The sequence below is a fragment of the Panthera leo genome, chromosome B4 (assembly GCF_018350215.1).
Source record: "Panthera leo isolate Ple1 chromosome B4, P.leo_Ple1_pat1.1, whole genome shotgun sequence".
In the NCBI taxonomy this organism is placed as follows: Eukaryota; Metazoa; Chordata; class Mammalia; order Carnivora; family Felidae; genus Panthera; species Panthera leo.
This window is the reverse complement of record NC_056685.1, coordinates 29,295,918-29,312,375: the sequence shown is the minus strand read 5'-3', so window position 1 is coordinate 29,312,375 and position 16,458 is coordinate 29,295,918. Positions and strand designations below refer to the sequence as shown.

Genomic DNA, 16,458 nt, shown 5'->3' with positions numbered 1-16,458 from the left:
GAATCTTTTTACCTTCATGAGGTACCAATAGTTCATTTTTGCTTTTAATTCCCTTGCCTTTGGGGATGTGTCAAGTAAGGAATTGCTGCAGCTGAGGTCAGAGAGATTTTTTCCCCTTTTTTCTTTAGGGATTTGATGGTTTTCTGTTTCACATTCAGGTCCTTTATCCATTTTGAGTTTATTTTTGTGAATGGTGTAAGAAAGTGGTCATTCTAGGTTCACTCTTCTGCATGTTGCTGTCCAGTTCTCCCAGCAACATTTGTTAAAGACTGTCTTTTTTCCATTGGATATTCTTTCCTGCTTTGTCAAAGATTAGTTAGCCCTACTTTTGTGGGTCCAATTCTGTAGCCTCTATTATTCCATTGGTCCATGTGTCTGTTTTTGTGCCAATACCATGCTGTCTTGATGATCCCAGCTTTGTAGTAGAGGCTAAAGTCTGCGATTGTGATGTGTCCCGCTTTGGTCCCTGCTATTTGGGGTCTTTTGTGGTTCCATACAAATTTTAGGATTGCTGGCTCTAGCTTCGAGAAGAATGTTGGCACAATTTCGATTGGGATTGCATTGAACATGTAGATTGCTTTAGGTAGTATTGACATTTTAACAATATTTATTCTTCCAATCCATGAGCATGAAATGTTTTTCCATTTCTTTGTATCTTCTTCAATTTCCTTCATAAGCTTTCTACAGTTTTCAGCATACAGATCTTTTACATCTTTGGTTGGGTTTATTCCTAGGTATTTTATAATTCTTGATGTAATTGTGAATGGGATCAGTTTCATTGTCTTTCTGTTGCTACATTATTAGTGTATAAGAATGCAACTGATTTCTGTACATTAATTTTGTATCCTGTGACTTTGCTGAATTCATGTATCAGTTCTAGCAGACTTTTGGTGGAGTCTACCGGGTTTTCCATGTATAATAACATAGTAAGATTTTTAAATAGACCCAGATTTCTTAATTAATTCATGCCACCCTCACAAAATAGCAAGCTCTATTAAATTTCTTCATAAGATCAGGTCATTGGGTACCATATAATCTGAATATTAAGTGACAAATCATTACATAAAAATAGCAGCTACTGCTAAGGTAGCAATGATTGACCAATAGTGAAAACAATATAAAAATGGTAATCAGTCACCCACTTCTGGACAATCCAGGTCAAGGCCTTCTCAAAGAGATCTATGAGTGGATATCCAATAATGGGAATGTCAGGAAAGTAAGTTGATGGACTCTGTACCAAGGCACTAATGGCCCGATACTAGGCAATGGGGTACCCAAAAGGCAGGTGAATTAGGGTCCATATGCTGATGGCCCCTATGACTAATACAAGTTCTACTGCTCAGCTCTTTCCACTGAATCTTGATATGAATCTGAGAGCCTATCAACCTTTATCAAGAACCCTTTGTTTTCAGAAATGAACAAGACTATGCATTAGACCAGGTCCCTTCACCATCAGTGGAAGACCTATGCTATGGTCAGAATTTAATGGGGAAGTAGGAAAGAATGGTGTTTCTTGGGCCTTTGGATTCTGATGTTTTTGACTATGATCTTCACAAGTCCTGATACCAAGATGTAGGGAAAACACACAATGTTCACTGGGTAAGGGTAAGGGATCTGGGTAACAATACCATTGGGTTTGAGGTCATTGTCAATGGGACCCTTACCCAGATCCAACTATGGATATTTCCCTTTAGATCACTGCAAACTTCCATTGTAATGGCCCAATTAGTATACATATTATTTATAGATGAATTGTCAATGTGAAGTTCCGCTTTGTACCAATTCCTCAGCCCTGATGGAAATTGTTGCAGTTAAGTCCATTTTAGTTGGCATGTGGAAGACTGAACCTATCCAATTACCAGTTTCTAGTGCCTTTGTCTCCCAAAACACCTGCCTGAGGATGAAAAAAAAAATATATAGCTTCCCTAATTGCTGAGCTGAATGAAATGAAAATTCTCCATAAGACTATTTAACTATCTAATAATTCAGTCAATCTGTGCTCACAACTTTGGGTGTATAGAGACTCAACTGATTTATGCAGCTTAATGTTGTAGTACAGACCTTACAACTATGGTATTTACATTGTGACAGTGCTACAGTCTATGTCCAAATTTGAGGGAACTTGGGATGCAGCAATTGCTATTATGAATGCCCTTTTTAGCATCCCTTTATTGTGGAAGATCATAATCAGTAGCCTTTGGGGATTGGGTTGTCATATGCCACTACTATACTTCCAAAAGGCTGTCAAAATTCTCTGAATATCTGCCATCAACACACAAATGGTGACATGAAAAAGTCCCACTCTCAGAGAAATCAATAGACTTCCACTCTATTGATGACATCTACCAACACGGACACAACTAAACAAATACTGATTGTCCTGCAGATCCACAAATGGCAACTCAGTGAGGTTAGTATTACAGGCAAGTTACAGTTACCTGGTACCCTAATAGAATTCCTCAACATGCTCTGTAAGGGGCATGACATCTCATTTCAGAGAAGAGTGCCCAACTTTGTCCCTCTCTACTTTAACAAATGAAAGCCCAGCAATTGATGGGACAAGTCAGTTACTTACACTCTCATATTCCCCATTTAGGGTCTGTGATGGCCTATCTGTGGGATAAGTAGAAGGGCCAGTTCCTTTCAGTAGGGCCATGACCAAGAATATGCCCCAGAGTCCCTCCAACAGGTCACAAGGCTGCCCTTCCATTTGGCCCCTCTAATCTCTATTGGCTCATTGACTTACAGAACTCAGGAAAATCTCTTCTCCCTGAAAGAAGGTAAGGCAAGAGGCCACTGCCATAGGTCAGAAGTACCTCTTTGGTCTTTCAAACCCATATCTCCAGGAGACAGATGAAAGGTACACATTCTTTAAGAGATATTATTGGCCAGTTACAGGGCCTTTACAGACACTGAGTGGTTGCCCTTCACCAAGAAATAACCATAGGACAGGAAATACCAACAAAGAATATCAATACTTCTCCCTTTGTTCTATAGTTATCTTAGGGTACTTAACTTTAGTCAAGCTTTGATTTCTATAAAAAATATACTGAAACAAATATTCATAAGCCAAAGAAAAATGATCTTCCAATGAATTTCATTTAAAGCTATCTATAATTACCATACTTACCATAGAATCTTTCCCCTTTGGAAGCTCTTTGTTTTTTTACTTGCAGTTGAGTTTTTGACATTGAGTCTTTAGGATCATGATTTCCAGGTACTTTATCATGAGCTACATAAAGAGAGGCATTTAGTTCAGTAAATGGAAAAACAAAAATATTGTGAGATTCCAGGCTTTCAAAATGTTGACAAATGCACAGCAAAGTTTTCTCTCATTTTTAAAAAGTTATAAGTAAATTATCATAATTATAGGTCCAATATGAAAATGGTGGGAAGAGTTTTTAATGAATGTATTAAAACTGTCTCATTATTCCATTAACATTCATAGTTCTCAAATATGTCTCAATTGAGTTTTTATTTCTGTTAATACTTTAAATTAAAACATAATTATTGATGAAGGAATGAAAATATATATGCACAAGATTATTCATTACAGCATATTTGTAATTGCAAAATATTCAAAACCACATAAATATGCAAACACAGGAGACTGGTTCAATAAACTAAGGTATATACTAGAAACTATAGTAATATCAATTATGGTACATAGTATGATCCAAACAACTGTACATGCAACTCTAAAAGAAATGAAGAAAAGATCCCATCAAACTGATGGAGGAATGTCCAGGATATAATGTTAAGTGGAATAAAAAAACTGGTAGAAAGGGTATCTAGTACATTATCTTTTAGGAAATAACAGAAAGGAAATTTAAAAATAGATATTTACCTTCACAAAATTAAACATGAAAGATAAATCAGGGGGAAAAAAAGTAGTTTTTTTTAGTTTTTTCCAAAGTCACTGTGGACGATGTTTGTTGAATTTTACTAAATAACTTTTGATAGTGCTAGGCATGTCCCTCGCACTGAGGAACAGTCTATGATGTAGTATATATTTGAGACTCATTTTTAATGAACAAGTATACAAAACCTTCAACATTGCTTTGCTAGTGAGCTGAGGAGAGCATAGAGTATGAGATAGTTTGCCTCCATCATTAAGAAGGTAACTCATGAAATTTAGTGAGGGGATGCATCACAGCAGACTCACTCATTCAGAGTGCCCTGACAGTGGCCACTTGACCAAGGAAAAAAAGGAAGCGGGGAAGGCAATAATGTAAACCCTAGACACACTTGGTCCTCAGCTCCTTTCTCAAGTCTGGCCCACCAATATTGAGTGTCCTTAGACCAGAAAGGCTGTTTGGATCACTTTTATAGCCACCTGAAAAATGAGCCACAATGAGCCACTCTGATGTTCCTTTTGTTGAACAATGGGGGGCAAGCACAGTAAACAGATTAGGAGATTGTTAACTAGACTCAGATTTCCAGGGTCATTTGTACCACCTTTACTGGTTTCTAGCTCAATTAAACCTCCTTATAAGGTGATGTCAATTGGTTCACAAGACAACCTGAATCTTCTTAACTGACAGATTTCAGGGCAAGGAAAAACCAGCTAATGTGAAATAACGATGTTTGACTAGTGAATGGAGTAACATAAAAATGTTAAGCAGGAACCCACTTCTAAACAATCTGATTAAGTGTTTCCCCAGGAAAAGTTCTGAGTCTGGTTACTCGACAATGGGGCCTCAGGTATGACATTAATGGACTCTCCAACAAAGATTCATGGCCAGATAGTGATCCATAGGTCACCCAACACACAGCCCCACTAGAAGCCAAATGATGACATCTAAGACTAACACAAGTGCTCTTCTTTCTGCACTTCTTAGTTTATCTTGGGATAACCAGAGACCTCTCCTCCCCCATGACCTACTTTTACCCAAACTTTGAGCTTTCAGTATAAACAACAATGAGAATTAGGTCAAGATTCCTATATCTCCATCTGGGGATGAGGGTGTATGCCAAGGTCATGGTTCAATGGGAAGATGGGTGAGAATTGCATTTCTAGGCCTCTTGGATACTGGTGCATATATGAATGTGATCCCTATAATTACTGACACTAGGATGAGGGGAAAAGAGATAAGGTCCAATTGTTTTGGGGCTGAGCATACTAAATGGGACCTTTATCCAAACTCAACTATGGGTGTGTCCTTACAGGCCACTAAAAATCTCCACTGTTATGGCTTTCATTACTGAATGCATTATTTGTATAGATGTATTTTCTATGTACATCTCACTCCTTTCCTCCCCAAGCCCTACTGGCAACTGATGTAGTTCAGGGCCAATTTAATTTGGTATATGGAAAACTATAAGCCTACCAAGCTACCAGTGCCTAGCACCTTTGCCATCCAAGAACACTACCTAGGGAAACAAAAAAAATTACCTTCATTGCTGAGCTTAATAAAACAAAGTTGTCCATGACATTTTTTTCTCTATTCATAAACCCTTTCAGTCTGTGTGTAAGGCCTTGGGTAGCTAGAGACTCAATTTATTAACATCACTCAACACCATAGTACAGAAATGGATGCTAGTGTCACTTGGAATTGTGACCTTCATAGAAGTTTACTGGCCAAGGTGAGTGAAACAGGTATGCAGCAACTGGTATCATAAATGCCCTTTCTAGCATCCCTGTTCAACACCGGTAATTAGGATCACAAGTTTACCTTATGTGTAATGGGTTATAATATACCCTGATGTCCTTCCATAAGCCCATAACCTGGAAAAAAAGCCCTGCCCCCGATCAAGTACTAACCTTCCACTATATTTATGACATTCTCCACTGGACCCCGATAAGAGTACTACCCAACAAGGACTGAATACTGTAATAACCCACATGCAGCAACACAGCTATACCATTAATATAAACAAGGCACAAGAACCTGATACTCATGCAAAATATGGGGGCAAAATGGAAAGGATTACATTGTCTCACTCCAAGTTCTAAGGGGTAAAGCTTTTTTTCTCTCTCTACTCAAAAAATACAAAGGAGACCCAGTAATTAGTGGGATTATTTGGCTTCTGGAACTTTCACATTACCTATGCAGACATCTCAATGATACCCATCTATAATTTTACCAAAAAGGCCTCTACCTTTGAGTGGGTCCCAGCCAAACGGATGCCTTACGGATCCTCCAACAGGCCTCTCAGACAACACTTCTAGTTTGTTCCTTTGATACACATTTGCTTTTTGAGTTACAGATCTCAACACCTTATCTACCAATTTGAGTTCTATGACAGAAGGACAATGCCACAAGTCAGAGGTGACTGGTGGGTTACTGAACCCAAAATCTTCCTAAAATGTATACCCCTTGAGATACTACTGGTCGGTCTTTGGATCTTAGTGGATACTGAGCACATGACTTATGGATGTGAAATTGTCTTACAAGCAGAAACCAACAAAAGTTATGAATACTTTGACTTTCTTCTCCAATTAAGATATTCAGATTAAAAATCAAACTATAAATTTTCTACAAAATATATGCTCATATACATATTCATGAACCAAAGTAAAACAATCTTCTGATATGATTAATTTAAAATATTTATGTATGATTATTATACTTACTAGTGACTCTTTCCTCTTTAGCAATTTTTTGTTTGTTTACTTGAAGTTGGGTTTTTGACATTGACTCTTGAGGCTCAAGCACAGGATTTTCATCTGTTATGTTGTCATGAGCTACATAAAGAGAGGCTTTTAAATAACCATTTAACAAAACAGAACTATTGTGAAATTCCTAAATTTCAAACTTAGGAATAGTCTATAGCAGCATTTTCTTTCACATAAACAATTATAAATACATCACTATAATGTGAATTCTGACATGAATAAGGTGATAAGGGTTTTAATGGGTAATTGTTGGAGTTATCTCCTTAATTCAAGAACATATTTTGCATTAAATATTTATATTAGCCTCTAATTTTCTTGTGTTATTTATACTTTATGTTAATAAATATTAATAAAATTAAATTAAAAATATATGTACATTATCTCTACATTATTTTTCATTGAAAAATATTCAAAATTACATAAATGTTCAAGTATGGATGACTGAATAAGATATAATTCTATGAACTATGGCATGGTATAAAATCTCATAAGTAATGTGATAAAGATCTTTATAAGCTGACTTATAAGAATTTCCTGGAGATAATATTACGTGGAAAAAAGAAACCAGAAATGGGGATAATGATTTTAAAAGAAGGAAAATAAAAAAAGAGAGAGCAAAATAGATACTTACCTTTAAAACAGAAAACACAGAAAACATGTAAGAAAAAATACAAATGATCAACTATAAGATGTGAGGGGAATAATGAGGAAGGAATGGTAATCTCTAAGTATACCTTTTTACTTATTTTCTAATTTAGAAGTACGATCACATTATGCATATTCCAAAAATTGAAATAAGGTCAAGTATAAGACAACTAAAATGGAAAGAAACCTTAGAAAGAAAAAGTACTAATCTAAGTAATTCAGCAATATGTTATTTAACATAAACCCTCATTCTTCAACAAGAGAGTAGGGGGCAGACTACAAACATATAACAGAATCTTTCAATAGGTTTATTTTTCTAGTGGCATATACTAAGCAATTCTGAAATAATTTCAGAAACGTTGTAGGGATGAGCAAATTAATATGGTTGTTCAGAGTCAGGTTCACACTATAAAAGAAAGAACATCTGCATATGAAAAAAAGGAAGGGAAGAAAAAGTACTGAGGGGATGGACTGAAATTTAAGATGTCCATGAGAACTCATGATTTCTAAATTAATTTAGAAATTAGTTGTTACTTTCAATTTGGCTTGCTATCTAAATATGTCTCTGCATGTGTATATGCATGTATATGTGCACATATGTGTATGTGTGTAGAAATATGTGTATGTGTATATATACATATGTATATATAGGAATCCAACTCCAGGCCAAAATCCTACATTTGACATTTTAGGCCCAATCATAGACAATTACAAAGTTTCTACCTGGCAGTACTCACAGAGGGGAAGGGGAGTGGAATTTACCACCCACACCAAGTTTAATGCACAGCCTGTGAATGCCAGACACTTGAGGTAGTTGCAGTCAAAGACTAAGACCCATCCATGACATGCTCTTATGCATTCTGTTTCCATGCCAGGTGCCTCCATTAGAGGCCTTCTTGTGAAAAAGGGAGGAGTCAGCTAATACACTGTACTTTTTAGGCACTTCTCAATAGTCCACTTTACTAGGGATATTTAAAGATACCTTTCTGATTTCAACTCAGTATTTAGGACTTCTGTACTCCTAGTCATCCTACATCAATATTTGCAAGGCTCCTGGATTAAAAAACAGACCAGAACCTTTTGTTTGGGGCTTCTTCAGCTATGAGATTATCTTCCCCCAAACTTCACTCCCATCTGTACTGATACATCTGACCCTTTGCTGGTTTGGTTCTGTGGAGTAAATGAAAGACGTTTTCCTATTTAGACTCTTGTTTATACTATTGTAGTAAGTGAATAAAAGCTTAACTGTTACTTTCAGTTGGGTTTGCTATCTAAATTGATGAAGTCAAAATTGGCAGCTTTTTCTCTGACAAATTGGCATAGTCAACAATAAAGTAAAATTCTGGAAGGAGAACTTTGGGAGGTGCTAGTGAGTCTACAAGACTCTTTTGAGGGATACAACTGGATCATTCACAAAAGTCATAGGGTCCTACAGGGCACAACATCAGACAAGACAATGTATCTCCAGAAGTGCTAGTGGACACTGACGGGGGCTCTCCAGGAGAGTACTATTGTATTATTTACATATACTTTACTATTAAATTCTGAGCATGAACAATGGTCCTTCTATTTACCTCTCAATTCACTGGCCAAAACACACAGTGAGTGGTCAAATTAGATATTCAACAGATGAACTCTAAGCTAGGGAAGCAATACCTTGGCTACTGCCTTTGGTCCTCTGGTGATAGGACCTAAAGTTATCAGAGATCTAGCATGCTGAGTTGCATTCAATGCTGTTAATTTTAAGAACCCCTCCTTGTAATAGTTAGCCTACGACTCATTAATTTATTGAGATATGTTCTTAAAGGGAAAAAGAATGTAGGGTCTTGAGGGTCACTTGATCCAGTGACCTGAAGAGACCTTAGAGACTGGGTAGTTCCCTTCAATAATACAGGAGATAATCTTTTTAAACTTATTGAGGGAGACTAGCATCTGTGGGGCTTGTAAATACAAAACTCCTTGGAGAGACTGGGCAACAGCCATGTTGCCCACAGAAGTGGGCATGGAATAGTTCTGTCAAGGTAGCAACTATTGACCAGCAGAAAAAGTGATATCAAATGGTAATTGGTCAGCTAAACCTGGACAAGATAAGCAAAGGTTTTCTAGACGAGATATATAAGTTCAGTTGCCCATCAGTGGGTTCTCAAATGAAGAGACTGAAGGACTCTTTACCAAGGTACTCATGGACAGGTAGTATTCAGGAACACTCAAGGGTCTGTACCACTATGGTATACATGGTGACAGTTACTCTGACAAAAACAAGTGTTATCACTCTACTCCTTACAATGTTTTTTTCTCTTCCAAACTTTTATTTAAATTCCAGTTAGTTAACATACAGTTAATATCAGTTTCATGTATAGGATTTAGTGATTATCACTTACTTACATACAATACCAAGTGCTCATCACAAATGCCCTTAATCACCCATTTAACCCATCTCCCAGCCCACCTCCCCTCCAGCAACCCTAAGTTTGTCCTCTATAATTAAGAGTCTGATTTATTGTTTGCTCCTCCTTTTTTTTTACATGTTTATCTGTTTCTTAAATTCCACATATGAGTGAAATCATATGGTATTTGTCTTTCTCTGAATAACTTATCTCACTTAGTATAATACTCTCTAGCTCCATTCACGACATTGCAAATAGCAAGATTTCATTCTTTTTTATGGCTGAGTAATATTTCAGTGTGTGTGTGTGTGTGTGTGTGTGTCTGTGTGTGTGTGTGTGTGTGTGTGTGTGTGTGTGTGTTACATTTTTATTCATTCACTAGTCAAGCTGTAGTGATCAAGACAGTATATTCACTGGTGCAAAAACAAACACATAGATCAATGGAACAGAATAGAAAACTCAGAAATGAACCCACAACTATAAGGTCAATTAATCTTCAACTAAGCAGGAAACAATATCCGATCAGAAAAATAGTCTCTTCAACAAATGGTATTGGGAAAACTGGAGAGCAACATGCAAAAGAATGAAACTGAACCATTTTCTTACAACACACATAAAAAAAATTCAAAATATATTAAAGATCTAAATGTGAGACATGAAACCATCAAAATCTCAGAGGAGAACACAGGTAGGAACCTCTTTGACATTGGTCATAGAAGCTTTCTACTAGATACATCTCCTGAGGCAAGGAAACAAAAGCAAAAATGAACATCAAAATAAAACGTCTCTGCACAGTGAAGGAAACAATAAACAAAGCTAAAAGGAAATCTACAGAATTAGAGAAGATATTTAAAAGTGACATATCCGATAAAGGGTTGGTATCCAAAATATATAAATAAATTATAAATGACAACACCCAAAAATGAAAATCCAGTTAAAAAATGGCCAGAAAACATGAATAGACATTTTCCAAAAATAGACATCTAGATGGCTAACACATGAAAATATTCTCAACATCATTCATCATCAGGGAAATATAAATCAAAACTACAATGAGATATTACCTCACCCCATCAGAATGGCTACAGTTAACAACACAGGAGACAAAGATGTTGGTAAGTATGCAGATAAAAAGGAACTCTCTTACACTGCTAGTGGGAATGCAAACTGGTGTAGCCACTCTGAAAAACAGTATGGAGGTTCCCCAAAAAGTTAAAAATAGAACTAACTACTACTAGGTATTTGCCCAAAGAAATAAAAAATACTGATTTGAAGGGATACATACACTTCAGTGTATATAGCAGCATTATCAACAATAGCCAAATTATGTAAAGAGCCCAAATGTCCTCCCAGTGAATCTTGACAGGAGTCAGAAAGCCCAGCCAATTTTTACTCTGAACTTTTGCCTTTCAAAAATGAAAAATACAAGGGGATAGGCCACATCCCAATATACCCAGTGGACACATGAGGACCTCTGCTAAGGAAGAAGTTAACTGGGAAATGGTGGACAAATGCATTTTTTAATGTCTTTTGAATAGTGGTACATAAGTGGCTGTAATCACAACTCTTGACATCAGGATGACAGGATGACAGGAACACAAATAATGCTGTCTGGTTTGGGGTCTGAGGCCAACACCAATGGAACTATTATCCAGAACAGACAAGGTCCTCTTGGGTCAACAAAAAATTCCATTGTTATGGCCCCAGAAAATAAATGTATTAGAGATATGTGTTAGAGATATATTGTCTATAAGAAACTGCACTCACATTCTTCCAAGCCCTGATGGAAATTGTTGCAGTTAGAGCCATTTTAGGGGAGCATAAGAAAACAGTTAACCTACCTAATTGCCAGCACCTAGCACCTTTGTCTCCCAAAAATCTTCCTGGGAAATAAGATAAATAATTTCCCTCTTTGCTGATCTTAAGACAGCAAAATCTCCTGGAAACTATGTCCCCATTCAATAAATAAATTGGCTTGTGCATCTGGCCTTGAGTTCATACTCAACTGATTTTGGTCATTCAATACAAAGGACAGCCCTTGGTACTAGCAGTATCTGACACTGACTGACGTAGAAACTATTGTCCACAGTGTGGGAACTTGTTATGCAACAATTGATATTGCAACCCTTTTCAGTATCCCTCTGGCTGGGAATTATTAGTATCAGTTCATTCTTGTGTAGAATGGGTACAACTCATCACTCATATCCCTCCACAAATCTATCTAAATTTTTGATCTGTCACCAATGCATAGATCATAACCTGGAAAATATCCTACTACCAGAGGGAGGAATAGCTTTCTATGTTATTGATAATATCATTATATTGGTTCCAGACAAGGAACTAACCAAAACCAAGGGCTAGACACCTTGCTGATGCACAGGTGGTAACTTGATGGGCCATTATTACAAAGTTCAAGAACCTAGTACCCAAATGAAATTCCTAGGCATTATGTACAAGAGATATGGTGTCTCATCCCATTAGAGGAAACTGGCTTTGGCCCTCCATGCTACAACAATTATAAAGGATACCTGATAATTGATGGAACTATTCACTTACTTGCATGCTCAATGCCCCCTATCACTGGGATTATAAGAAAGGTCATTTACTTTTAATGGATCCACAACCAGAAGAATGACCTGGAAGCCCTCATACTGAGGCAACCCTTCCCCTAGGCTCCTCTGATCCATTTTGCTTTTCGAGTTACAGATCTCAACAATGTCTCTCTTTGTCAGTTGGAACTTTAGGAAGAAAAACACTGCCACAGATAAGAGGCATCTGTTGGACCTTTGAATCCATAATCTCTAGCAGTAGCTAGGTGAAAAATATACACCCTTTAAGAAATAATTAGTGGTCTATTATTGAGCTTCAGTGGATACTGACATATGACTCATGACTGTGAAATAGTCTCAATACAAGCAATTCCAACCAGAAGTTATCAATACTTTTGTTTTTGTTCTTTAACTATCTTAGGGTAATCATACTTTAAATCAAAGTGTAAAAATCTCTATAAAATATATGTTCAAATACATATTCATGAACCAAAGTAAAGAGATTTGATGAATATAACTTAAAATAATTTAGATTTATCTATAATTATTCTACTTAATAATGAATGCTTCACCTTGGGAAGTTTTTTGTTTCTTTACTTGCATTTCTGTTTCTGACTTTGAGTCTTGATGCTTAAGCATAAGGTTTTTATCTGGTACATCATCATTATCTACATAAAGAGATACATTTAGTTCATTAAACAGAAAAACAGTTCTATTTGAAATCTCTAGAGATCACACTTATAACAAGTATATAGCATTATTTTCTCTCATTTTTATTACCATAATGCTAGACCTAGGATTTTATGATGAGAAGAATTTTAATATGTGTGTGTTGAAGTAGTCTCATTATTTCATAAACATTTCTTGTCATAAAAATATATTTTATATTAGTTCCTACTTGCTTTGGATTCTTTATAGTTTAGGTTAATATATATAGTCATAGCCCAAACAATATAAATGCACGCATACAATATTATTCATTACACCATATTTGTAATTATAAGATACTCAAAAGCACCCAAATATATAAGCATATGAGATTGGTTAAATAACAAAGTAATATCAACTATGATGTATAATGTGGTACAAAGAGTTACACATGTGGCTCTAAAGTAATTTTAAAAATTACTATATCCCAACTTTAAGGGATTGCTAAGAGGTAAGTTTATTTGGGAAAAAGTGCAAATGGAAGCTATCAAGTATGCTTTTAGGAAAAAAAAGAATGGGAAATAAAAAGAAAATATATACTTACCTTTAGAAAAAGAAACACAGGAAAGACAAACCAGAAAATAAAGTAGATTGTCATCAAAAGTTGTGTAGACCCTTCATGTAGATTGCACACAATGACTACTAGATCTAAGCATGTCTCTGGTGCTGATGACAACTTATAATGCAGTGAATTTTTCTCATGTTTAATGAAAAAGAATGTAGGACCCTCAGGATTACTTTGCCTAGGGACCCAAAGAAACCATGAATAGTTTGCCTCCAGCATAAAGGAAGTAATCTTATTAAATGTAGTTAGGGACAGTGGCACTTTGTGAAGTGTGTCACTACAGACTCCCTCATTCAGGAAGTCTTTCAGTGGCCACTTTGCCTAAGAAAGATGAAGAAGGGGTCAAGTGGAAGAAACAACATTAATACCTGAGACGCTCTCCTTCCTTAGTTAGCTACTATTTGGTCTTGAACTGGTTTGGTCCAAATAAGGTGAGTTCTCTACCAAAAAAAAAAAAAAATTTGGACCACTTTTACAACCACCTACAAGGTGCTCTGCAAGCCACCTGATAGTTCCTTGGTTCAACAATTAGGAGCGAGCATGGTAAATGATGAGATTGTTTACCGGACTCCGATCTAATTTCATTCTTGCAACTCTCACTGGTTACCTAGCTCAATTAAACCTCCTTACAAGGTGATGTCAGCTGGTTCATGGAACAATCCAGATATTAACTTAAAAACTTCCAAGCAAAGAAAAGGCAACTACTAGCAAGATACCAACTTTTCACTAGCAGCCAGAATGATGTACAAATGATAAGTGAGTACTTACTCCCGGACCACCTGGTTAAAGTCTTTCCCAAAGACATCTATGGGTCTTGTTACTCAACAATGGGTCTCCAGGAAGAGATTAAAAAGCTCTCCATCAGATACTTGTGACCAGATAATGGTCACTGGGGCATAACACAGAGCCCCACTAAAGTCCACATAGTCCCTCCAGGCCTCCCAGTGAATCTTAAGATGAATCAGAGAACAACCTCCTACTTTTACTCAGATCTCTCAACTTTAAAAAATAAACAAGACTATGTGTTAGGCCAAGGTCCCTATGACCCCATTGGTAACATGGAGGCATTTGGCAAAGTCACAGTTCATTGGGGAGGTGAGGAAGAATTGTATTTCTTGGGCCTTTTGGACCAAGATGAAGGAGTAACAGATAATACTCTCTGGTGTTGGATTTGAAGCAACCAACTATAGGTATATCCCTTCAGCCACCACCACCCCAAACCCTATTGTTATGGACTCCACTACTGAATGTGTTGTTGATATATATGTTTATATACCTGTGCATGCCCAGCCCCTCTCCCTTATCCCTAAGCTATGACAGGAAATCCTGCAATTGTGACCATTTCAGAGACCTCATGTAGAAAACTCTGAACCTAACAGATTACTACTGCCTAGCACCTTTAACTACCAAAGCAACTATTTGGAGGAGAAAAAGAGACAGCTTCCTTATTCTGAGCTTAATGAAGCACAAGTTTTCCATGAGACTATCTCTCCATTCAGTAGTCCTATCTAGCCTGTGGATTAAGCCCCTTGTGTCTGGAGATTCAACTGACTATTAGAGATGCAATGCAATCATGGAGCCCTGTGCAATGATGTTATTCAATATCATTACTGTCATGCAGGTCATTGCCTAAGCAGAGGGAAATATATATAAAGTAATTGATATTTCAAATGTCCCTTTCAACATTTTTATCCACATGGATGCTCAAGATCAGTTTGCCATATATGTAGTGAGTTGCAATACACATGTAATGTCTTTCCACAGGCCATGACCTGGAAAAAGTCCCACTCCCACATAAAACACTAGCTTTCCACTATACACTGATACCCTATACAAATATTGATACCCTCCTTTGAATCTAAACAAGGGTACTATCCAACAAAGACAGAAGGCACATGGATTCACATGTGGTAACAAGACTGGGCCATTAATACAAAAAAAAAAAAAAAAGCACAAGGACCTGGTAACCAAGTAAAATCTCTGGGATTAAACTGGGAAGGGGCAGTGTGTTTCATTCTATAAGAGATAATTGCTAAGCTTTTAGTATCTCTAAGCCCCAATAAATACAAAGGAGGCCCAACAATTGGTAGGACTTTTCAGCTACTAGTGCTTTGGCATCATGATCATCATGTGATCATCTTGATGGAATTCATATATCAGGATACCACAAAGGTCTCTATCCTTGAGTAGGACATAATCATAGAATGACTCAGAGGCCCTCCAACACACCACCCACTCTGTACCCAGAGTGAGTTTTTGACTCACATTTGTGTTTGGGTTATAGTTCTCAGTAACCTCTCAGTTCAGTGTTTAGAGCCTATGGCAGAAGGATACTGCTAGAAGCCAGAGGTGCTCATTGGCCTTTGGTACCATAATCTTCTGGAGTCAGCTGAAAGGTACAATTCCTTTTTTTTTAATTCTCAAGTTAGTTAACATATGTGTAGTCTTGACTTCAGGAGTAGAATCCAGTGATTTATCACTTATGTGTAATACCCCATGCTCATCCCAACAAGTGCCCTCCTTAATGCCCATCACTCATTTTCCCCACTCCCATCAACCCTCAGTTTGTTCTATGTACTTAAGAGTCTTTTTTTTTTAATTTTTTTAACGTTTATTTATTTTTGAGACAGAGAGAGACAGAGCATGAACGGGGGAGGATCAGAGAGAGGGAGACGCAGAATCTGAAACAGGCTCCAGGCTCTGAGCTGTCAGCACAAAGCCCGACGCGGGGCTCAAACTCATGGATTGCGAGATCATGACCTGAGCTGAAGTCGGCCGCTCAACCGACTGAGCCACCCAGGCTCCCCATGTACTTAAGAGTCTTATGGTTTGCCTCCCTCTCTGTTTTTATCTTATCTTAACTTCCCTTCTCCTATGAAAGGTGCAATACTTTTAAGAGACTATTTTTGGCCTGTTATATGGTTTGGCAAATACTGAGTGTATAACCCATGGATATGAAATAGTCTTAAGACTAGAGAAAAAAAA

General features: G+C 37.0%; 1 protein-coding gene across 23 annotated transcripts in view; it reads right to left on the bottom strand.

Moving 5' to 3' along the window:
* Window positions 1-16,458, bottom strand: part of LOC122224032 (coiled-coil domain-containing protein 7-like) — a 233,006-nt gene that overhangs the window by 146,380 nt on the left and 70,168 nt on the right. For 14 of the 23 annotated variants that reach the window (XR_006204633.1, XR_006204632.1, XM_042945276.1 and 11 more), the window contains exons 4-6: window positions 12,758-12,868; window positions 6,578-6,688; window positions 3,131-3,232 (exon numbers count right to left, since the gene is read on the bottom strand). Coding sequence is in view for 20 of the 23 variants with exons in the window: in XM_042945276.1 (XP_042801210.1) it covers window positions 3,131-3,232; window positions 6,578-6,688; window positions 12,758-12,868 (324 nt within the window). In the remaining 3 variants the exon portion in view is untranslated. Of the gene's footprint in view, window positions 1-3,130; window positions 3,233-6,577; window positions 6,704-8,246; window positions 8,435-12,757; window positions 12,869-13,841; window positions 13,914-14,080; window positions 14,218-14,241; window positions 14,326-16,458 lie in introns of those variants that run through there. The other 9 variants (XM_042945283.1, XM_042945291.1, XM_042945293.1 and 6 more) reach the window with 9 other exon arrangements.